Below are 23,776 nucleotides of genomic sequence, written 5' to 3'. Positions count from 1 at the left end.
TCCAGCAAGCCAAGGGCACTTTATAAAGGCAGCGTGCCAATTTTCCTATAGATTTTTAAATGCTTTCTGTACTGAAATATGTAACGTACATTCCAGACATAAAAATAAATGTTGACATGTAAGGTTGTATCCTGCTCCATTGCTGTGTGTGTATTTTCTGAATGCTGTCATTTGGAACTTGCTCTGTTTCAGTTTGTGGAAGGTATTTTCCTACTCTGCATCACACTTTCTCAGCAAGTGTGTGTGTGTATATATATATGCGTGTGTGTGTGTGTGTGTGTGTGTGTACACAGCAGTAGTTGGGAAAGCTCCGGTACAGGTTGTTAGGCAAGCCGATGAGCCTGGCCTTGCATAGGCACAAAACAGGCATTAAATGTCTTGGGTTGCTTCCATGTGTTAAGAGCGGTGCGTGGCATGTTTCAGCGCAACTAAGGATGGCTGCAGAACTCAAGTACTTTTCAAAGCAGTTCAGGGTGTCTGTTCCATAGTTTTGTTTTAATGTCATTGCTAATCTTTATGTAATATGCAGTGGATAAATTTATAAGCCATTCTGGTGATCCAGTTATATATATTATGAGTATAATTAGTGGATTATTCATGACATATGGAGAAAAACTATCATGTTTTGTGAAGATAAAACATACCTCTAAACTCTAAATTAGAATTTCTTGGAACCAACCACATGGCCATAAGAGATTGAATTGATACAGTATACTTACTTCCTTAAGATTGTTCAAACAGCACCACCAAAAAAAAGCTGCCAGTGGTTTCCAGAGGGAAACAGGTCAAACTATCACCACTTTCAAAATGCATCATGTGATAATGTCACTAAATGCAAATTACTACTCCTGAGTCACCTTTTCAAAAGCAAGAGAATTCAGAGTTGTCAGTGAGGGCTGTGTTTAATTCCTGCCTGGGACCAACATCACCAGCTGCACTTCAGAGAAGAACCCTAGCAGAGATACTGCAGGGGCAGAGAGCTGCTAATGTTGGACTTGATGAAGCATCAGTACTAAGAGGAATGGGAAAAGAAAAAAAGACTACATTATTCAGAACAAAGTGTTCTAGATGACCATTTTATGTGTTAAAGCATTTTTAAAACATGTCATACTGACATACTTAGACTTTGGTATAATGCCAAAAACCTTCAGGATCAAGCTTAATATTTGTATTATAACCTGAAGAATTCAGTGGTATAATGCAGAGATTAGCAGCTTTACATCTTACTGAAATCAAACACGTCCCCACAGCACACAGTTTAAATGTTTGTAATCATAGGTCAGCTGTATAATTGCATTACGGGACCATGTTTGGTAATTAAGGGTTAAGTAAACAATAGTTTTCTTGTTTGATGAAACAGAGATGCTTTAAAAAGTTCCCTCGCCCCCGGATTTCTTCTTTTTTGAATTAACAACCCCGAGCCCTGAGTCCGCACCAGGACTTACATTGAAGATGACTTCCCTGATTTGACTTACATTGTGCGTGATCCCTGAGAAACGTACCTGCAGCCATCTTCTAGTGCTCCGGTACACCTCCACCACCTCTGCTAGGGATTCTATGTGTTCACAGCACCGGTTCATAAAAGCAAGATGGATCTTTGCAAGCTTGCTGGGCCTGTATCAGGCAATAACGTGGACCTAAAGATGCCTTCTGGCAGACAGCACAGCCCTGGGTTAGGGGAAATAAGCCAAATTACTTTCTATGCTAGCTGAGCAAGCAGTCATGGGGCGGGGGGGGGGGTGGGGGGGGCGGTCTATGGAGAGCCCTTTACTGGATACCTTGGAGCATGGTTCTTTTTTGGTAGTTAAACAGTAGGTTAGGACTTTAACAACATGTCTAGTGTTACAAGGCATTAATGAAGATGCATGCCATCCTGAAATCAGTCACCAGCAAGGTTCAAATGCTGATGGCCCAGTTACCCTGAGCCTTTGCCTTCCCTTCCACGGGAGGTGAATGAGATCCCATGGCAGTGAACAGCAGCATTTGCCTTGACTTGATGCCCCATGCAACATAGCTGGTTGTGCTCCTGGAACAGCTATAATCTTTGCCATAAAGCCCTTTAATAACGCTTAGTTAAGCCCCAGAGTAGCATCTTTTTGCCCCAGGGCTTGTGCTTGTTGGGAAAGGCTTGATCTGGAGGCTTCTGTGTCTTTGAATCAGTAAAGTCAAGCTAGCAATATCCTTGATACTGGGGTACAAAGCCATGACGCGGTTCACCTCGCCGTAAGGGAAAAGGGACCACAGCTCCCTGTGTGTTTGCTTGCTGGGCAGAGGGTAGCCTTGCAGCTGGGGGGGGGCAGTAGTCACTGTAAGAGGCATCGGAGTAAGTATGGGCTTTCTGGAAGAAGCCCAGCCCATTGCTGGAGTCCGGCAGAAAGGGCTGCCGTGGGGGCCAGCTGGGGAAACAGTGCTGCTGCTGCAGCTGATGCTCCCTGTACAAGTGAAGCGCGTCATGGGGAAGAGCTGCGGACTGCGGCAAAACGTGGTGCTGAGTCTCCAGGGTCTGTTTGTGCTGAGCACCATCAGGGACATAGCGGCTCCTCTGACCCATCCCGTGCGTGCCGCAGCACTCCCGAGGCCAGCTGTGGTCTGGGAGCCTCCTGCCCCGCGCAGGAGGGAGCACTGCTTGCTGGAAAGGGCACCCCGGCAGGCAGGTGCAGTCCAGGCTGTGGGGGTGGTGAAGCAAGTATGGGTTGTGCCTGAGGTCACTGCAGCAATGAGGGCTGTCCGTCACGTCTCTGTCCTGAGAGGTATGTATGGACCGATTGTAGCTGTAGGTGTCATCACCGATGGATAACGCTGACATCTTCTCCAGGAGCGGCTGGTCTCGCAGTGGCTCCTGCTGTAGCAACCGCTGGTCCAGCCCTAGGTCAGGGCTGGGGCCGCCAGCCCAGGCACCAGACGGTGGCTCAGGACAGCTGCCCCGGGACCACCCTGGGTAGCAGGAAGCTCCTGCACAGCCGCTGGCTTCTCGCAGCGTTTCTGTGCCCGCGTCAGGCAGTGCAGGCTCTCCTCCGGTCCTGTACGGCGAGCGGTTGCACTTCTTCTCTTTCCCCAGGCTTAATGGAACCTTTATTTTGGCCCTGAGCTCATCAGCAACTGAGAGCTGAGCTTGATGTGGTCTCTCCGGGTGGTAAAATTTGCATTTATTGCCGTAGGTGCATTTTTTACCTGAAAGAATAAAATAAAAAAAAAAACAACAGAAAGTTGTCACTAGCACCCACGTCGATTAACGTACTCATCGCTTCTCCCCAGCACTCTGCAGTTGCAGTGGCGTGATGAGCAAAAACAGCAAAGAGAGGAAGTGCCATTTTCCAATTCAGTACTTTTGACCCCAGATTTAAATATTGCTGACCTAAATAGCAGGGTGAAACAGCAGTGAAAGGAAGTTTCTGCTATTTTGGAAGTGTCTGAAACTAATTTATGGTCCATTTGCTGCTCTCAGTGAGCTGGGAGAACTGCTGCTACAAAGGGTTGCTTTAAGAAATGGTATAGGGATTTACATGTGAGAAACCTCCATATTACTGGAAAGCTGCTGGGAGGGGAGACCGGGGAAGTGTGTGGATGGCCTTGCCCAAGCGCTGCAATGCAAGTCCGCTCTGCCAAATAAAAAGTGTGTGCAGGCTGAGAGGGGGTCAGCTCAGCCACGGTGCCTGCTTTGGGTGCTGCATGCAGGGGAGGATGGAGGACCCAGAAACAGCTGCTGCCTCCGCTGAGGCTGAAACTACTTAAGCAGGACAGGAACAAAGCAGCACATGTTTGAGCAGCCCAGACCCAAGTCCCTACCACACGAAGCAGGACAGCGCACGGCAACGGCGCTCGCCCTCAGCCAAAGGAAAGCGTCGCTGGGAAGCAAGGGGCAGGAGGAAGAGGGGTGGCAGTTCACAGCATGGAGAGAAACCCACCATAGGGACACGGCTGCCATTTTGGTTCAGGAAGCACTGGCTTTTTGCTGAGGAAGTTATTAAGAGTGGGTCCATGCCGGCCTAATGGATCATCAGGAGGCATAAACCTGAAAAAGGAAAAAGTCACAGGGGTAACAAAAATACCTCGAGCTTTTGGAGCTGAAGTGGCATCACAGCTTGTGGCACAAGCTTAGGGCAAAGAGTCCTTGTGATCCTTTTGTGGCCTGACCTTCAGGAGTCAGGCTGCGTTACTAGACGCAGTGCCCTGCTGCCTGTGAAGGCAACAATGCTTCAGCTTCAGTAGTTGTTGGTTTTTCCTAATAACTTAAAACAACTGGAGAGGCATGGCAGCTTGGTGTAGCTCCGGCTGCCAGCAGTCCCAGCCGTTGCAGCATTTTTTTCTCTGAAGCAGCTGCAAACTCTCATATGTTCCCAGCACCGCGATCCTCATCATCAGTCCTTTCCACAGCAAACTCACTTTTCTCTTACTAAATACTTGTAGGAGAATGAGGATTAACAAGCCAGCAGTTAATTCAGAGCTATAGCTGATCATGCATGTGGTGTGATAAACAAGCCCAGCCTTTTTTTTTTTTTTTTCAGTAAAGGCTTCTAGCTACAAGGCCTGCAAAATGCTCAGATAAAACTGTTTATTCTTCTATACCCGAATGTGATACTTCAGGAAGAAAACTAATTATCATCTCTGGACTTGTTGCAAATGAGTCTGCACTGCACCCACTCATGGAACAACTCTTTGTTGGATGGAGTCGTGGGCAGGAGGGGAAACGAGGCACACGGGGAGTTTGGTTATCCACGTAACGGGACTAAGACCTCCAGCTGTGGTTTTAGAGAGGTTCCCAAAGCTGTGCAAGAAGGTCCTGCTGAAACTACTCAAACAGGCTTCGCAGTAACAGCTAGACATTCTGAGGGAAGGGTTCTGAAAAGGTCTGGCAAATCCCTATGAAATAGGAAGGAAAATATCATACAAGTATTTGTAACCCATTAGTAACTAGGCAAGAAGCCTAGTGGTATTGGAGATAATGGGCTGGAGTCTCAAGAAATACAGTATGCTGATGTTCAGCGACTGCATTTCTGTGAACAACGTTGCAGGGAAACTGAAACCCATTGCCAAGTACTCACATCCAATTTCAGTGGCGGCAGAGCCCAGTCTCCATCCTGACCCACGGAGAGTGCCGCTATGTGAGGCAGCTTCTCCACTTGCACTCGCCCGTGCACACTGGATCTCTCCGAGTGCATTTCCCCAGCCAAACTGATGGCTAACGAATGCCTCTGCTACCAGGAGACTCAGACAAGGTTAGTCCGTACAGACGGAGGAGCACACAGCTCGGCCTCGCAGGCACAGCGCAAGTGCCTTAATCAAAACCTTTCCCAATGGGGATGGTTAAGGGCCAGAGAGGCTGCTTCTCATCTCGCTTCTTCTAGAAAGTTACGATTACAAAAGCTTAGGGAAAAGTGCTGTTCTGCCTTGTAGGGGAATTAAAAATACAGCCAGATAGCCAGCATCCTCTCATGGATTTAATTCTGTTTCCTATAGGAAATATAAATTAAAAGATACCAAGCCTTGGGTTAACATCCCAATTTGGTTTGGCAAGAAGCAGAGCTGATTACGAATGCTGCTGTTGAAATAGAGAAGTTCACTGAAGAGTGACATGAGGGTTGAAGACCAAAGCTGAGGGACAGCAACTAAAGAAATGAGATAAGAAAAGTTGCAGTAAATTCCTTTCAGAGAAAAGCTCATGTACGCTGCTACCAATGGGAGGTGCATTGATGTTGGAGCTGATTTGTCCCATAACGTTTAAATTCAAGATTGTTAAACAACAACTGTCTCTTACCTGTTACTGACAAAAGAATACATGAGTAGTCGTTGCTCAATAAACCATTTCCACTCGGGGTTTTCATTCTGGAGGTCCCGGTAATGGTCATTGGAAACAATGACTCCGTCTTTCTCATAAGCAACTTTCACTATATAGCGATCGTCGTAGCAAACTACCCTCTTGCCTTTCACCTTTCGGGATGGGGTGTACACAAGAATTGATTGCTTTTCAAGCTCTTCAAGAATGTGCTGGTCTGGTGGGGTGGTTGGCAGAAATAGAAGGGGGAAAAAAATATCAATTAAGAATGACCAGGTCTCAATCATGTGCTAGAAACCTACAGGAATCTAAAGATGTTCCAGCACTTTAGGCAACTTAAAGCGGTGTGATTTTCAGATGCACTCATACCTGGTGGCTATTTGACAACTTGAAAATTAGGTCTTTTATGAAAGCACCTAATCTTAAAATTTGAGACATCTTTTTTAATTTTTAATTCTTATCCATGGAAGGATGGCTTGAATTCTACACCAGAGATATGCTGAACCCCTGTAGTTCCCTTTTTACCACACTAGATGCTAGAAGGCTCATAACCAGCCCTGATAGGAGCGTTACTGGGGGATAAAATAAATAAATGAACAAAGAAACTTCTTTTGCTGCCATTGAGGACACTCTGGCTTCTTGTCATTCCTGCTACACAGATAAAGCAGATCCCCAGCCGCCTCATCTGCAGCTGCAGATGCCAAGCTGCTGGCATAAATCTGGCAGATCTATTTCCATACAAACTAAATCTCGCCACCCTCCAGAGACTTCAGCTGGTGCGTTTCCTTCTCTGGGAAGAGGAAGCCATGTAGCTCCTGTATCAGGGCAATAGGCTAACAGGTAATAGTCATACAGTAGTGAACGCTTCGGATACTGCCGCCTTTGGATAATGCGTGAAACGATGTTGTTGCCTCCTGGCTGGCCTTAAAAGCTCTGCAGACTCGTTGCGAGCTGACAAACCCAGTCACTCTTTAACTCAGCTGGCAGCAACTTGTGCTTCTGAAGCAGAAGGCTCGAAGTAGTGTAACAAAGACTTGTATGCAGTTTTAGCTGCTAGCCAGGAGCATGCGGCATTAAATTAATGACTAGTTTAAGTGATGAAAACCTGATACACAACTTGCACTGTGATTGTCTTTACAGAGCAAAACCGTACTGGAGTCTTCACACCCCCTGCCTCCAAACTGCACCAAATGGTTGTCAAATTATGCCCAGGGTGGTGACCTACCTGCAATTGGACTGTCCTGTCGAGGGGGCTCCTTTCTCCAGAGTGGGACAAAAACTTTGATGTACGTGTGCCCCCTTTCTCGAAACCAGTCCACTGCCAGCTGGATTCCCCAGCAGGAGAATACCTCTTTGTTTCCGTGACTATAAAAAAAAAAAAAAAAAAAAAAAAAGAAAAGAGGAGGATGGTGAGGCAAAGCTTTCAAGAAGCTGAGAGTTCTCTTTAACTGAGCCAGTAATGAAAAGGCAACAAAACCAACAGCTTTTGTGTCATTCACCAGTTTCCAAGAAAACAATATGGCAGTGTCTCCTGGTTGGACGGATACAAACAGCAGAACCAGAAACTTGTTATCTGAAGCAGTTTGGATACTTAAAAACAGAGGTATCCTATCCCCCATTTCTATGACCTGCCTGCTACCTAAGCCTGTTGCTTCCATCTATATCTGGATGGACTTGGGTCCTAAAGTACCAGGAAGATCTTAGGCTCTGTCAGACCCTTCATTTGCCTTGTCTGATGATAATGGTTTGAGGAGCGAGAGTTACTCCCAGCACAAGCAGAAACCCATCAGGCTCTCCTATGAGAAACAAAATGTGGGAATGTTCTTGTGTGGCAACAGTGCCATTAGGGATTTTAATGTCTGAAGAGGCTGCAAGTGTGATCGCAGGTCATTCAGCTGCTGACCTCTTTTGGAAACAGGAGCCAGACTATGGGGGAAGGAAAACGGTAAGAGGCAGGATGGGAAGTATGGAGAACCTAACCCAGGACACGAAAAAAAGGGACAAGACCTCAGTGGAGATGGCCACAGACACCTCAGGCCCATCTTTATCTTGCCCTAGTTGGTGGATTTTGTCTTCATTGCACAGAGAGGTAGGAAAGCCCAAGGACAGGCACTGCAGAGGATGCAGGCAAGGCCAGTTCTGGAGAATTATCAATATTCAAACCAAGACACAGAGAAGAACTTCAAGAAGAACTGTTAGGGGTGATATTCTTCCTGAGTTTCTCCTCCCCATTAGAAGTTCTAACTGCTTTTCATTCTCTTATCTAAAATTTGACTACAGTGCAGTGCACATGTAAAGGAAGGTAATTTGTTAACTACCTCTGCACAAGGAAACAAAAATAAACTCTATCCATCCTAAAATGGATAAATGCCCTCACTATATCTACAGAAATCTCATCCTTGTACTTTGAGCTTTCTGGATAATATCACCGCAGTCTCACTTAGGCTTTGACCTCTGCAAAATGTACTTGTAAACAACTCTCTCGGTTACTACACATACCTGCAGTGACGGACCAGGCAAGGAGGATGCCGCAGTCTTAAATGCCTCTCTCCCCACCATCCCCCAGGAATTCAATCTAGGTTCTGCCTAGATCAGCCTCATAATCAGACCTCCATCTTACCCCTAATAAAAGTTTCAGTGCATGGCCACAAATGAAAAATAGTGCAGTTTAGAGGAAACCTGATTGTTTATTAGTAGCTACCCAGGCATCAGGAAGTCTTAAAAAAAACCAAACCAAAACAAAAAAAGCCCACACCAATAATAAGTATTCTGAAGTGCTTGACACATCTCGTCTCCATTCTAGAACAACTGTTTTGATTGGTTTCAAAGGGTAGGATCTACACAGGATAGGATCTCCTCAGGATAGGTATAAAGTCAGCTGGACAAGTGAATTGGAAGTGCAGGTGACTTTTTCAGATAACAACCTTTAAAAGGAAAACTAGGTATATCTTTAATGCCATGACTCAAAGTTTAACAGCCTGCTTTAACATTGACTACTCATACATACAACCTTTTCAGCTTTAGGAAAGTGATTCTAGATGTATCCCCAGAGCAGAAGGTAAAGCACTCAAGCACAAGTGATTCAGCCAAAAGGACAAGCAGAACAAGTGAGAAGAGGCACCTGGAATTGTTTCTCAGCATTAGCACTTAATCCAGCTACTGCTATATTGCTACAGCCCAACTTGGGGACCGTGTATCTAAAAAAATATGTACACACATGGTGCACGGCAGTATTGACACAACGGAACACCGAGTCTGCCATGCAATGGATTGGGGGCTTTAAACCTTTTCATTCACCTGTGCAGTGAATTTGTGTTGCCTGACAAGAGATTGGCTCCTGTCAGTCACCTTTCCCATGCACCCCCATAGTCCGTGGACCGTAACCAATCTGTCGTAACTCAGTCCCATCACTCTCCATCCTGTCAGCAGCAGGGTACATTGCACTTGGGTCACAGATCAGCAGGGACCATCTCTCAGAAAGCAAAGCAGCAATGTGGCCTGGCTCTGACTCCAGCAATTAATCCATGATTACCATGAAGTGGATTCTTTTTAAGTTGTGCAATTCCAACCCCTTTGAGAAGTTTATTCAAAATAACTCCTTTTGAAAACTGTGAATGGCCCTGTCTCCACCTGGCCGTGGCACAGCATCATCCACAGCTTTGGTAGAAGGGAGGGAGCCTAATGCAGGACTCTGGTGGCCTGGGAAAAGGTCTCTGTACCTATCACAGCTTAAAACCTGGTGTAAAAGTGCAAGCACGAGACTAGATAGCCTCTTCGGTGTGCAGCAAATAGGGTTACAACTGTTCCCTTTTCATAGTAACACAACTTGATTTGTTTTTTTTTTCCACTAGCCTTGCTAAACCACCCTGCCCACTTCCTATGGATGGGCTGTCAGAGAGTTAATTTTCTCATTACATCTGATGGAAATGCAAAGTGTACTGAGGTATCTGACTAGTGAGACTGGCTGAAGGCAAGGTTATTTTCCATTTGGTTTCTATGGACAGGCTGATTGATGATTGGAGACCACCAAATCACTTTATTACCCTGGATCATATGCATCCTTTTCAAAACCTTGTACCCCACAATGGACCCTCAATGCCAACTCTGAAATGCTCCAGAAAACCAGTCCCAAGACAGAAATACAAATGCTCAAGGTGCTTTTCTCCACATAGGCAACCGCCTCTCCAAGTTTCAACTTTTTGACAGTTTCATCCCTAAACTGCTGCTTCTCCTGCACTTTGATGGTTGATGTAGATGATGATGATGTTTTCAAGGCAAGGAAACCGAACAACCCTTTTCCCAGACTAGGCTGCAAACAGCCCTTCTCTGTCTGACAGCAGCAAACCAGAAAAATTAAAACAAGGATACCGACAGCACTCACCAAGCCCATTGCATTAGCCAAAGTAAATGCCATTCAGCACCGCTTTGGAAAGGAATCCAGGAGAGGAAAGCAGCTCCTTCCAGGCTGTGTCAGTTCAGTACGAACTAACAAGCTCAATAGTCTTCTCTATTCTGCCAAGTGGTCTTTAACTTTATCAAGACAGAGGTTGGAGATGTCTGAGAGGAGCTGTAAAACCTTTGCCTTTCTGAAACTCAAAAGTACTTCACATTCCTCTAATTCCTTTTAGGTGAAAGATGAGGAACAAATGGCAGAACACCAGCCTTCAATAATCTAGCAGGCAAACATCTCTCAGCCTCACATTTTGGAAATTATTCTACAAAAAGATTTACATTTTACATGCCAGAAGCATGGGTGGCTTCTTGAAAACCCACTTAGGTGGGCATGTGGTCTAGGAAAGCAATATGACATGCTAGGTGAAGCCATCTGCTGCGCATACCTGTAAGGACATTTGTTTTAAATAATCTCTGTCTGTCAAGCTCCCATGCATGGGCTGGTGCTGCAGAATGATCTTGGAGCTTTCCTAGGGCACTCCAAGCTCAAAACATGCATTATCTCATTCGCCACCAACCTACTCTGGGCCTCCTGCTTGGTGGCAAGGGCGTATCTTCTGCCATCTTGGAACCAATGCTGTTCTCTGCCTTGCCCACCTCTGCCTGCTCTAAAAAAGCCCTGGTAAATTGCTGAGGACAAGGTTGTGCAGGAGAATGGAGCACACGGCCAGTGAGGGGTAGCCTTGCCCCTAACACAATGAAAGGGTTGGTGCTCAGCTCAGCCGCTCTGCCTGGACAGGTGCTCATTTCTTCTGTAGAGAGGCAAGAAGGACACCCTAAGGAGGGTCTAGGGTGAAAATGCACATGGGGTCCAGAGATCCTAACACCTGGCTACCGAGCTCACGGCCTGGCCAAGGCTGAGGGATTTTGCTCTGTTGTGTACTTCTCACTCCTCGTACTGCCCTGACAGAGGAACCCCTCTTTTTCGGCTGGGATTTCTCCCTTCATCCAGAAGATGGCATAATTCGCTTAGTCTTGAGTTGCTCTGGATGTGCTTGTCCCCTTTGTCTCATCTCACCTCAACCCAGAGCTAACAGGAGCAGGAAGCACTCCTCCACCCTGTCCCAACCTCCCAGGTTGGGCTTGGCCATGCTGAGCAGGAAAGGAAATTAACAGGGAAAAACAGTGGATAGCCAATGTGTCCTGGACTCTTGACTGCCCGGGCCTCTGGCTGTTCGTATTGCTCTGGTAAACAGAGGCCAACCCACTGCTGTCTTTGGACTTCTCATCCCCATGGATGTGCCAGGCTCCCATCAGTAGGAGTGCTTTCACAGTGTCAAGACACTGCTTAGGAAATAGAATTGGCCAGGGTGGGTTGCTATGACCTTTTGCAGAAACAGAATTAATTAAGGAAGAAATTAGGCTATTTAGTACAAAATTCAACTATTGATTTCCTGATATTTCCATAAAAATGAAGCCAAATCAAAAACCAACAAAAATATACAAGCCGGGAACATTACTGGGCTTTGCTTGCAAGTCAAAACAGTACAACTGTGATGTCGTTAGGAACCACAGCCACCCATCTCTATTTTCTCTCTCCTTAGGTAAGTTGGGCTGTTCTGTCTATATGGTCATCAGTTTTTCCTGGAAACAGTTCAGTGTATAGATTTAGGAATCCTAGGTACCCGTTCAAAAAGGCAGGTAAACATCAATGGTGAACTAAAAGGGAGAACGAGCTGCTGAATCATACTGCCATGGACAGTGGTGGTTAGCTAGCTGTCGGCTTGTAAAAGGGCAAAATGCAGAGCAAGCCAGTGATTGCATTTGGTGTGCGTATTTATGGGCATAGAGACAGCCAGTCCCTAGAAGCTGTGCCTCAGCCAAAGAACAAGAATAAGCAGTGTTTCGTACATTACACATCAAACACATCAATGCACCTCTCACCTGAAGAAAAAAACATACTTCAAGCCATCAGCTTTAAAATTCAAAAACTTCAGAGGAAGAGACATCCCTTTTAGGAAACAGAGCTTACCTCATTGCAACATTGCTGCCATCAATCACAATGGGTCTTAAGTGACCGGTAGAATCACTGTCATCTTCTCCAAGCCACTTCGACCCTGGTGAAGTGCTACATGATCCACGGGCAACAAGTTTTAGCGGGGAAGGTTGAGCTTGGCTCTCCAGAGCTTGAGGTTTGCTCCCCATCCGAATAAGCTCTTTCAGCACATCATCCTCCAGGGCCTCTTGGCCCAGGTTCTCCAGCACTTTGCAGATGTCTTGCTTACCATAGCCCAGCTTGCAGAAAAAATCCAGCTTGCTCTGGTGCACTTCCACTCCTGCCGTAGAAACTTTTTTGGAGCGTGGTGGCACTGGCTTGCCAGAAAGTGAACTGGCCAGTGCCATCTTAGCAGGCATTTATATTCCTTTAAACCCAGTGCTCCTGTCTTCCCAGCCTCATCCAACAGGCATCAGCTTTAGGTGAGGAAAAGATTAGAAACAACAAAACGCAAGCGTTAGGGAAGAACGTGCAATCATCTCAGTTATTTGCCTAGTACTGCACAGCAAAGAGACTATCTGATCAGCTGTCTTCTCTCTGAAGAGACTGTCTGGTCTTCTCTGAATATTTCAGCATTTTTCTGGTCCCCTCTTTTTTATAAAAGCACCGGTGTGTCCCATGTGATGTTTGTCACTCTCCAGGCGTTATGTCAGAGAGGTGTCATCCTACTTCATGAGCTATGCAAGCCTGTCTCTACACAGACACGCTCTACGCGTAAGTTTGTTCTTCAGATTTATCTCACAGGAAATGATATAAAGGATGGTGTAACCGGGGATTTTCAATTTGCTCAGTGTGGTTTGTGAGCCACAGATAGAAAATCTGTCAAATGTTGTTGGATGAGCTCAGATGCCATAGCAACTCAACAAGTATAGCAAATTTCAAGTGATTTTAAGGAAACATGTTGTTCACAAAGTAGCTGGGAACTCCGAACTTTTTTCTATATTTTGTCTTTCCTAGTATGTGTCTGTGTATACACAGACATACCTTATGAAATTCTGTCACTCATCTGTTCCGATGATGCCTGACTTTTACTCTTTTCCTGTTATTTGCTATTTCAGTGAGGGCTTTTATATTCAGAGAAGAGGCTTGTTTTTTGAAAGCTGCTGCGGCAGTGGTTGGAAGCAAGCAATCTTAAAAGCGGTTTCAATTTCGCTTGGATATTTTTTGTCAAGAGAAACTGGTAATTCAGAAATGAGTGTGCAAAAGTAGCAGAAAGCTACTTCAGACTTCTCCAGAACTGCACTGTTTACATTTCGGGTCTACCCAGCAGCTGAAGGTGATGGGCAGCACACGTAGGCATACCCAGAGCTGCTTCAGCCCAACAAGTGTGACAAGAGCAGGACATGCACGGTGACTACTCATCCATCAAGCCAAACATCTGAGGTCACTGTTGGCATGCTCGCACCAAAACTTCTCTTGTCATATCTCTGCAATTATTGGTGCCACCTGGATAAAAGCTGTGCCTGGTTCATCTACCCACGTGCAGGATGTAAGGGCAGCCCTCTTCCCTTCACTAATTGTGGCCAGCAAATGATGCAGAATTAACTGACCCAACAACTACCTCTATGATGAGCCCAGAGCCATAACCACATTGCACCCACCGATTCCCCTTCCCAGCCTGCCCTGCACGCCGCCGGCCCACTACCTGCTCCCTGCCCAGCAGTGGGCCACCCCAGGAGCTCAGAAGCCAAAACCATCTAGAGAAAGGCACAGAGAGGCTGGAGATGATGGGAGAGGAGCCTGAGTGCAGCTCCTCCCCAAGGCATTAAGGACTCCTCGGGCTATGGAGAAGAAATCCGCATTGGGTTCAGTTCATTTAAAACTGATTAGTTCAGCAGGAAAACCTGATAATTAGTTAATAAACTCACCTCATACAACTTTGACCTTTACTTTTCTACCTAACCATGTAACTTTCAGGTATTACTCTGTGGAAGAAATCTGGCACTCTATTAGAAGTGACAAATAGCATCAGCAAAATAAAAAAACACCTTAAGTATGTCATATACATAAGGGGAAAGCAGTAACCATGTGTAATTTGCTATCTATACCAAAATGTTGCTTATTTTAGCCAGTAGGCTTGACTGGTTTTTCTCACAGTGCGCTCCACAAGTGTAGCAATTTTTACATCTAATCCTTATTTTTAATTCATGGACTGAAGATGAAAAGGTATTTACCTGCTTTTTCATTACTGAAATGGTTTCTCAGCTTTGAAATAATTACTCTCTGAACTGAGATCCATTAATGTATCTTTGTACCCAAATATAGCTGAAGCTGTCACAGCTGGGCTAGCAATGTGGCAAACCCTGCTTCCAGGTGTGCGGTCAGTGGCTCCAAACACTTAAAATGTACTACTTGATTTGGTTTTATGTCTAGATCATGTTAATAAATTATTGTAAATGAAAAATTTCAGTTGCTAGCTGCCCTCAGGTTGAAAAGAAAATAATTAATACCTATTTTAATAGCCATCACTATTATTTTTTAAACCTGTACTTCTTTTCTGATGCTTTTATATATATATATATCAGAGTAATTTCCCACATTAGCATCATGTTGTGTTGCGTGTATGCTTGTCCTGGATTTCGTCGGAAAGTAGGTTCAGTTCAATCCTTCAGACTTTTACCAGAGAGCTTTCCAGCTTGCAGAGGGTGCAGAGGCCACGTCCGTCTCACAGCGCGCACCTCGCAGCCCCAGCAGCAACACACGCAAGCACGTGCTGCGTGAAGGCTGCTCACCGCATCACTTTTCCGGCCCCATCGCAGGAAGCCCCGAGCCCGTGATCCACGTCTGCTCACTTTGCATCCCGGCACGTGGAGGCAGCGTTTGCAAGGCTCGGCCCTTCTGTACGCCCTTCGGCTTGGTGAGCTGGGGCAATGCATGGGAAACACTGAGCTCTGGGTTGCTGCCTGGGGTTGATACGATGCAATATCAGCCATCACCAGCAACGCGCTAGTTCTGCAAAGTTAATCGCTGGATTTCTGCTGCAGTTTGGCCAAATATTAAAAATGAGTAATATTGTGACTGCAGGGTTTTAACCACAGAGAGAACAAGTTTGCAACCCTGAGATAAAAGCCTTGGTCATAGCCAACACTGAGGTCACCCTTCTAAAGAGAGAATTAAAGGATAATAAAATCACTAGCTTGCACGTTAGTAAACAGTCAGTAGCGTGCCCAAGTCCAACAGGTCAGTTGGGTGCTTATAACCAGCACAAAAAACATATGACAAGAGGAAAAATTGTGCATCACAGAGTCCAACTGTTGCTATCACAAACAGGTTGTGAAATCCCATTTATAAACTTTATGACCTTCATTTTCAAACTACTTAGATTTCCTCCCGCCACTTTCCCCCCACCCCAGCAGATCCTGTTGGGAAGCTGCTTTTGTTTTCCTTCTATTTTAATCTTAACATTTTAGGTATTAAAAAAAAATTACTTTTGACCGAAAAAATAGAGACACCTGTCAAGGTCTTCTGTCTTTTTTATATTTTGACAGATTTGGAAGATGAGAAAATAATTATTTGAAATTTTTGTAAAAAGTTTCCAAAAAAGGAGTGGTTATATTCTAATTCCTCATCCTGAATGACTTTAAAGAAGTCCTCCTTTTTTGCCTAGTCCTGCCACCAGGTCTTTGCTCCACTTGCAAACAGTCAGAGCAGGACGGCGTGCCAGGCAGGTGTGTGTTTAAGCAGCACCTCCAGCAGCCTCAGGCCACAGAACCACAGCAAGGACCAGCTTGACTCAGAGGGAGCTGGGGCTCCCCAAAGGCCCCACCAAAGCCCCCGAGCAGGGGCAGAGGGGACACGACCCCAGCCAGACCTGGCATCGGTCAAGGCAGAGCAGGTTTGAGTCTTCTCTAAACTAGGCGTGCACGCTGAATAACACCAGGAGCACAGCAACAGCTCCCTGTCACGACAGCGTTCCCCCTCACGCCTTAGGTCTGGGCTAACTCTTCTTCCTCCTCTGTCCCCGAGACTCACGCTGCAAACCACCTCAGCCTGCCAGCCCATTTGTGCCCTTCCAGGAGCCGTTTCCCTGAAAGAAACAGACTGCTCTGCTTTCAGAAAAATAAGAATTTTTACTTTCACAAATTACAGATGCACACAAACTCTTAGTAACAAGACCAGTCACTTGCTGTCTTCATGACTAAAAAAAGACTTGCCTTTTTCTTCCCCCACCTTCCCTGCTGTGTTTGCCAAATCCAACAACAGCAAACACCCCAGAGAGCGAGCCGTACTCCCAGGTAGCCCTGCTTGCTCTGCACCTTACCTGACAGCTGCGTCCCAGCAATACCATCCCACCATTTGCGAACCACGAGCTGGATTCAGAGCAGTACCGGGCTCACAAGGAAGTCATCAGCCCGTGTTTAGAGGCTTTATGGCAAGGCTGATATCAACTGAGAGCAAACAAGTGCAGTGAGCAGGTTAGAACTCATTCTATAGGAAGGTTTTACTTCCTCATTTGGCTGGCCAAGATCTCATTTAACTCTACAGGTTGATAAACTTTCACTTCATTTTTCAAAAGGAAAGGAAAAAAAAAAAAAAAAGAAAAGAGGTTCCCAACACATCTCTGTTCTGAGTCACAAGCAAAGATCGGTCAAACCCACTCTGGCAGGGATCCACAACACTGGGCAGTACAAAAAAGGCACATGAATTCTGGGGAAAGTGAAAGGTTTTCCACTGGGAATGCTTTACCAAGTTATTTCCATCTCATTCCCCTTGTGTCTGGCAAATTTCTGACCTTTGGGACACATGGAAAAACAAATATTTAAAAAAAAAAAAAATCAGTATTTTGCTTAGCATCTGATATTGCAAAGCCTCATTCAAACAAACACCTCCACATCTGCAGGCACCTGCTCTGGGAGACTACAGCAAAATATCAAACCCCAAACCTACTGGTGCCTCGATTGGCAGACTACTTCAGAGACACGCAGCCTGTCCAGAGCGAAGACCAACAGGCACTGCCCGATAGAAATCGGAGGTTTTCCTCTGCTTGTTCCTTACCTTGCTGCAAACAAACATGCCCCAAATCCACTTGCAGGCAGAGGGGAGGGTTGGACACTCAAGGAGGGGTTAACTTCTGGGTCCTTTTGGATGCTGCAGACAGCTCCGCAGGCTCAGTGCCTCTGCCCATAGGCCACGGAGGGTGGGGGTACCCCGCTGCCGGAGGAGAGCACCTCTGCCGCTGTCACAAGGTGGCAACACCAGAGCAGGGCTGCCCTTTCCCAGAAATTCCCCCCTACTTGCGTAATTTGTGGGAGGAAGGAGGGTGGCCAAACCCTTTGCAGTGGCATCCTGTTTAATCCAAAGACTGGTAGCCAGTAAGCAAGCCTCACCTCCGCTTCCCAGTTGGTTCCAGCTAATGGTTATGCCTGTGCACTGCACCCAGGCTCCCAGGAACTTGTTGGGACCCAGGCTGCCCCGCTGCTGTGCACAGCAGTGCCCAGGCAGCCACAGGATGAAAGGGCAGCACACCGCCTCTTCTATCCTGCCTCTGGCACAAAGCTTCCTCTCATCCACAAAGGTCTGGCTGGGCAGGTTAGTGGCTACAGAAACAGGAAAGTGTTCCTGAGGTCACAGCTAAAGAAACATTTTAATTTTCTGCTGCCTGGAACAGCTGTAAGAGCAGAACACCCAGGCCTTTGACTCCATATCCCTGGAGAAGAAGGACCTTCTTTGCTCCATTTAAACTTGCAGAACCTCATCACAAGACCACCACAGAGCAGTACTATCAGAAAGGAAAGAGAAAGTTGCTATGCTATTTATAATTCTGGAAGGCAACAGAGCAAAGCATATGACACTGCATGGTATCATTTTAACTTTTACTTCTCAGTAAAACATTTTTTTACTACATAAATAAGAACAAAGCAGAGCTTATAAAAAGAAACAAGAAGAAAATCAGGTAAGATAGTTTTGCACTCCCATTTCATTTCCTTTCATTCACCAAGCTGTGTGGCGTGGTCAACACGCTGGAGGGAAGGGATGCCATCCAGAGGGACTTTGACAGGCTGGAGAGGTGGGCCCGTGCAAACCGCATGACATTTAACAAGGCTAAGTGCAAGGTCCTGCACGTGGGTTGGGGCAATCCCAAGCACAACTATAGGCTGGGCGAGGAATGGATTGAAAGCAGCCCTGCGGAGAAGGACTTGGGTGTGTTGGTGGATGAAAGGCTCAACATGACCCAGCAATGTGCACTTGCAGCCTGGAAAGCCAACCGTGCCCTGGGCTGCATCAAAAGAAGCGTGACCAGCAGGTCGAGGGAGGTGATTCTGCCCTTCTACTCCAGTCTCAAGAGACCCCACCTGGAGTACTGCGTCCAGCTCTGGGGTCCTCAGTACAAGACAGACATGGAGCTGTTGGAGCGAGTCCAGAGGAAGGCCATGAAGCTGATCAGAGGGCTGGAGCACCTCTCCTATGAGGACAGGCTGAGAGAGTTGGGGTTGTTCAGCCTGGAGAAGAGAAGGCTCTGGAGAAACCTTATTGTGGTCTTCCAGTACCTAAAAGGGGCCTACAAGAAAGCTGGAGAGTGACTGTTTACAAGACCATACAGTGATACGACAAGGAGTAATGGCTTTAAACTAAAAGAGGGTAGATTCAGACCGGATATTAGGCAGATATTCTTCACTGTGAGGGTGGTGAGGCACTGGAACAGGTTGCCCAGAGAGGTTGTGGCTGCCCCATCCCTGGCAGTGTTCAAGGCCAGGTTGGATGGGGCTTTGGGTAGCCTGGTCTAGTGGAGGGTGTCCCTGCCTGCAGGCAGGGTGTTGGAATTAGATAATCTTTGACATCCCTTCCAACCCAAACCATTCTGTGATTCTATGATTTGTAATGAAATGACTAAACCCATATACTGTAAAAAGCCACGAGCAAAAGACTTCAGCATAATTCAAGTCATAGCCAGCCAGGAAGACCTTTATCCAGTTCCTGAAATCAGTTAAGAATGTGTTCAGAGCCTTTACCTAGGTGATTGCTAGTTGAGAGACAGAAGGCCATGAGAAATAAAGGATCATATTTCATTTTTCACATGGTCTCAAACCCTTTCACTCACCAGCTCAGATAAACATTTGAGCGCCCAAGGCTGTGGTTTTATAGACATTTCCTTTCTCTGCTGTGCTCTCTTGCGCTGACAAGCACAATGAGTTTTCCCAGCACAAAGATTTATTGCTGCTCAATGGCATTGTTATGTCCAAGAGAGAAAGAGCTGCAGCAGGAGAAGTTTTCAGAGGGGAAGATCCCCCCACTAATGGATGTTCCTATGTTGAGTTGAAGACTGAGGATTTATTGGTTTGTGAAACACCAGAAAGAATCATTACTAACCTCAAAGCGAGACAGACTTGCTGTGGAAGCTCCTGGAGGCTACGATGAGGACCAAGCATGACTTTCAAGGAGGCTCTCTGTGCAAAACCACTTTCCTGGTGGTGTTAGACTTTCATATGGAAAAAACATTCTCTTGAAACTGGTAGTGTGGAACACCACAGGTGTTTTGGTCTACACACCCCAGCGAGCTATTTGCTTTGCTAAAGGAAACAGTCATTTATTGCATCAGCACCAGAGAAAAACGTTATTACCGTCTTCCTCATCTGAAAAAGTTCACCTGCTGGGAAAATCAAACAAGCGTAGGTGGATGTAGTATCACAGTGAAAATTCTAACCAGCAGAAGACAATCAGGATAAAACAAGTGCTTAATCAAATGCAGGTCTACTGCCAGGAATATTTTAAATAGTTCCTGGAATTAATACCTTCCCCACCCTGCCTTGAGCAAGATTATCTCCCTACTGCCTTCAGCAAGGCTTGGGTCAGACCCTCAAACCATCCTCCCTCAGTTCATTCACCTGGTTCACTAGGAACAAGAAGTCACCATTACACAGTACAAGCTATGCTCCCAATTTTAAACATGATTTTTACACACTATTAGTCAAAGTCTAGACATTTTCTGCCAGTGAAATTCTCTCCCTGTTGGAGACACTGGAAATTTTGACTTGGGGATAGGTGTTAACCCCCCAAATTTACATCACTAACTTAACAGGTCTTGCTAGAGTGTCAGATCAGTTACTGATGGGCAATCCTGTATTCAGGCTGGTAAAGAGCTGGTATCTTTAGAAGAGGTATTTTTACATGCTTGCCAAAATGACCACCTTTCCCTCCTCCCCAAAACCATAGCACAGTAGCGAGCACAGAGAAGAACTGATTTCAATAGTACAGCCAATGCTACCTTCTTTTACTTCTTGGAAAATTACAGTCCCATCTTAAGATCTGATGTAGCAGGATCCCAACTCATTTTTGCCTAAAATATCTATTTTTCCTCTGCCTTTTATATAAAAAGATACTGCTATTACTCAAGTGTTTTCCACTAGGCTTGCAATAAAAAGTACCTTTTACAATCAGAAAGTCCCAAACAAGTTTCAAGTTCAAAAGTTTACGGCTGTTCAGCTTAAGATTTCAGAAAGCTCTTGGAAGTGGCTTTCAGCTTCAGTGATTTATCGTATGCTTGAAAGACCTAAACCGTAGTACGTTTTACCGCTGCCTTTTAACACAGCTACTGCGTTTCACCAAGATGCTAGTGGCTTGCTCACTGAGAAAAAGCACATTCTATCAGTAACCAGACCAAGAGTTTTACACAAAAATACTACCCTGTAACAAGTATTTACATAATTCTTAGTGTAATTTAACATTTTTCAAATTGCTTATACTATCATTGTGTATGCGATGATAAGTGACTGATACAATAGGATTGACATTATCCATGCTCTAGGAAGCTTACAAGCAAAACCTGTAATCCTGTCAATAACATACAAGATTTATATGAAAAAATCAGGTTATCGGAGGGTGAGATGAACAAAGAGCAGTAACAGATTCAGGAATATTTCTGAATTTCTTGAAAATTTTGAATGTAACTTCTTAAATATGCAATTAAAATGCTTGTCCAAATAACTAGTGGGGGTTTGGGGGGTGCTTTGTTTTGGGTTGGGTTTTTTTTTGTTGTTTGGATGGGTTTTAGGGTGGAGGGTTTTTTGACAAGTGGAAGGAAGCAGGAACAGCTTTACCTACGGAAAGCAAAGATTCTTGGCAGCCCAGAACACACGGCACGCTCTTCCTTCCATGCATGGGACTATGCAGCACAACTCTTTCAGCACACATCCCCGAGGAAGAGCAAACACACCAAGGCATTGTGCCAAAATTGGATTTTGATGAAGAACGCTTACGTGTTGCCAGGTCCCTAACCCACCCAGAGCACAACCTGGGTTTATGCTCAGGGAGTTTCACACTAATGATCTTTGAGAAAAGAAAAACAGGAAGCCATCAGCAAGAAGGCTGACAGCCATCAAGCAGAACACACACCAGGATAAACGCAGTTATCATGAATGTTGTTGGGTAACCGCTTTCACGTCACCCATGCTGGAACACCAACCACTTGTATACAATCCTTATGCTACTTCTACTGATTTGTGTGATGTCCATGGGACCAAAGAGATCTTTGTTGCAAAACCCTGGCCTCTCGCACTTGCCTTTAGTGCTTTACGACCAGGCCCCATTCATAAGATGGTTTTGGTCAAGTCCACCTCAAGCCTACAGAGAACTAAAGGAACTGCAGTGCATGACTACAAAATAGGTCTCTAACTTCCTCTTATCCGTAGACTACAAGAGCATACAGAGTTTACATCATATTTTTAAGTAGTTACGGAGAAGAGAATCCCACAGAAAACCATGAGGAGCTGATTTTTTAAGCCTTTAACCTCTGAACAGAGAGCCTAAAGCATGAAGAGTTCTCCTTCAAACAGGCCTCCACTAAGTCAAAGTAAAGAAGCTGATGTGTCTGCTGTGACATTTTCAACGTTACTCTCAACCTTATAGAGGAAGATGGGTTTTTTTTGTTCTCTCTTGGTTGTTAACTACCACAAGCACCAAAGGTCAATACTGAAATTGAGGTTGTAGATAGCATTGACGAAAAGGAAACAAGGATAAGGAAGTGTGAACTCTCATTAGAATAAAACAAGCCAACTTTTCAACTCCCAGATAATAAAAAGTCCTGTCCACTCCAACACCTCTGGGAGGACAGGAAGAGCAGGAAATGTTTGTGGTTTCAGCTGACCATACAGCTCATTTGTGTCATTTCCAGAAGAACCACATGTACATAACCATAACTTCCAATGACTGTAAACCCCATCTAACTCCCGAGTGTTCAGCACTTCACTTGTGCACCAGGTGATCTGCGATCCCTCCAGTGTTAGAAGTAGCACAGAAAGTCAGTCTTATTTAGCAGTACCTGAAATTAAGTAGCTACCTTCAAATAGGAAATTCATGCTGCCACCTAATTTTACTTGAATTTTAAAATTTGGATTTTAAATTTTGAATTTTAAATTTGAAAGTTTTCACTTAAAAATATAAACACATAATTTCATCCATCTGAAGATACTGGATACATTTTTAACAGCGCTAAGGCATATTGAAAATCAGAGAATTGAAACCTTTTGGATGTATTTACTAACCCTTTATTCTGAAGACTCTTTGGCCACCTACACAAATTGACTATTTACTTCCATACACTACTTACATAAACGTTCAGTTCTTAAGCAGTTGTCTGTTGTGAGGAAAAAACAACCCAAACATTGCCGCTGCTGAGAAGTGAGCACATTTGCCAGAAATAGGGTGTTTGTAAACATTAAGTTCCATAGGTCCCCCAGGTGGTTGACGGGAGGGCTAGCTGAAGCCTGGGAACGTCTGTGAAAACACTTCACACTGTTGAGTCACTTTTATCATCTCTCCTGTAAGAGGACCTCTGGTGTTCACCAGGAATCCAACTTTTTCTCAGAACCGAAGCTTTTTCCCCCCCCCTTTCTATGACTGCCATTTCCTAAAAGCAGCAAGAACTTAAGTGCTTTAGCATCTCCACATCCTTGTCAAATTTGTCCAGTGTTTTTTGCATGTTAAAAACATGCTGCAGAAAAGAACTGAGGATGACATGGCAGTGCAAACCTTGTTTCTTTAACAAAGCAGGCTAAAAGCAGGAAGAGCAAGAGAAAACCTCCTGCCTGAGCAGCACTCCCCAACTGCATCATATCCTGGTCTAGTACAGTTCTTTGCAAGTCTTCTTACGCCCAGACTGAAGGCAGAAACTCCCTTGACGGGTACAGCGAGCAGTCCTCAGGCCCAGGCCCCCCGACAGACTCCCAAGAGCAGGTTTCCCATTTATTTCTCCTCTGGGGCAGCGGGCCCTGTGCTCTGGCTCACTCCACAAAGACTGTGCAGGCCCCTACCAGTCCCCAGTGGCTTAGAAATGTTTTGTCAGGAGACAGTTATGGAAATGCTGGATTTCTAGTTGCATGCTTTGAAGCACACAAAAGTTAGAGAGATTCAGCAATTGCAGCTTCTTAGCCGAATACACTTAACCTTTAACAAACCAAAGACAGGGTAGATGCTGCTGGAAAGCACATTCCTGTATACAATACCCTCAGTATCCTTGCTCAGCTTGGGTCTGGAGATTCTGGCCCGTTTAGTCAGAATTTTCTGCCATGGGGTAAACAGCTGCTTTTGTTCCTTCAGTACCAGCCTTCCCACAGAAGCAT

At 45.4% G+C, this 23,776-nt stretch overlaps 1 protein-coding gene across 1 annotated transcript; it reads right to left on the bottom strand.

Annotated features, from left to right (window-relative positions):
• Nucleotides 1-1,945: 1,945 nt before the first annotated feature.
• Nucleotides 1,946-16,583, bottom strand: ZC3H12D (zinc finger CCCH-type containing 12D). Its single transcript, XM_075750077.1, is given in 7 exon segments — nt 1,946-2,260; nt 2,262-3,171; nt 3,906-4,012; nt 5,756-5,990; nt 6,999-7,138; nt 12,198-12,637; nt 16,483-16,583. Coding segments are annotated over 6 exon segments (1,962 nt in total). The 5' UTR covers nt 12,581-12,637; nt 16,483-16,583; the 3' UTR covers nt 1,946-2,073.
• Between the last annotated feature and the right edge of the window lie 7,193 nt (nt 16,584-23,776).

This window comes from Balearica regulorum, chromosome 3, assembly GCF_011004875.1.
Source record: "Balearica regulorum gibbericeps isolate bBalReg1 chromosome 3, bBalReg1.pri, whole genome shotgun sequence".
NCBI classification, from domain to species: domain Eukaryota; kingdom Metazoa; phylum Chordata; class Aves; order Gruiformes; family Gruidae; genus Balearica; species Balearica regulorum.
This window is presented reverse-complemented; position numbering and strand designations above follow the sequence as displayed.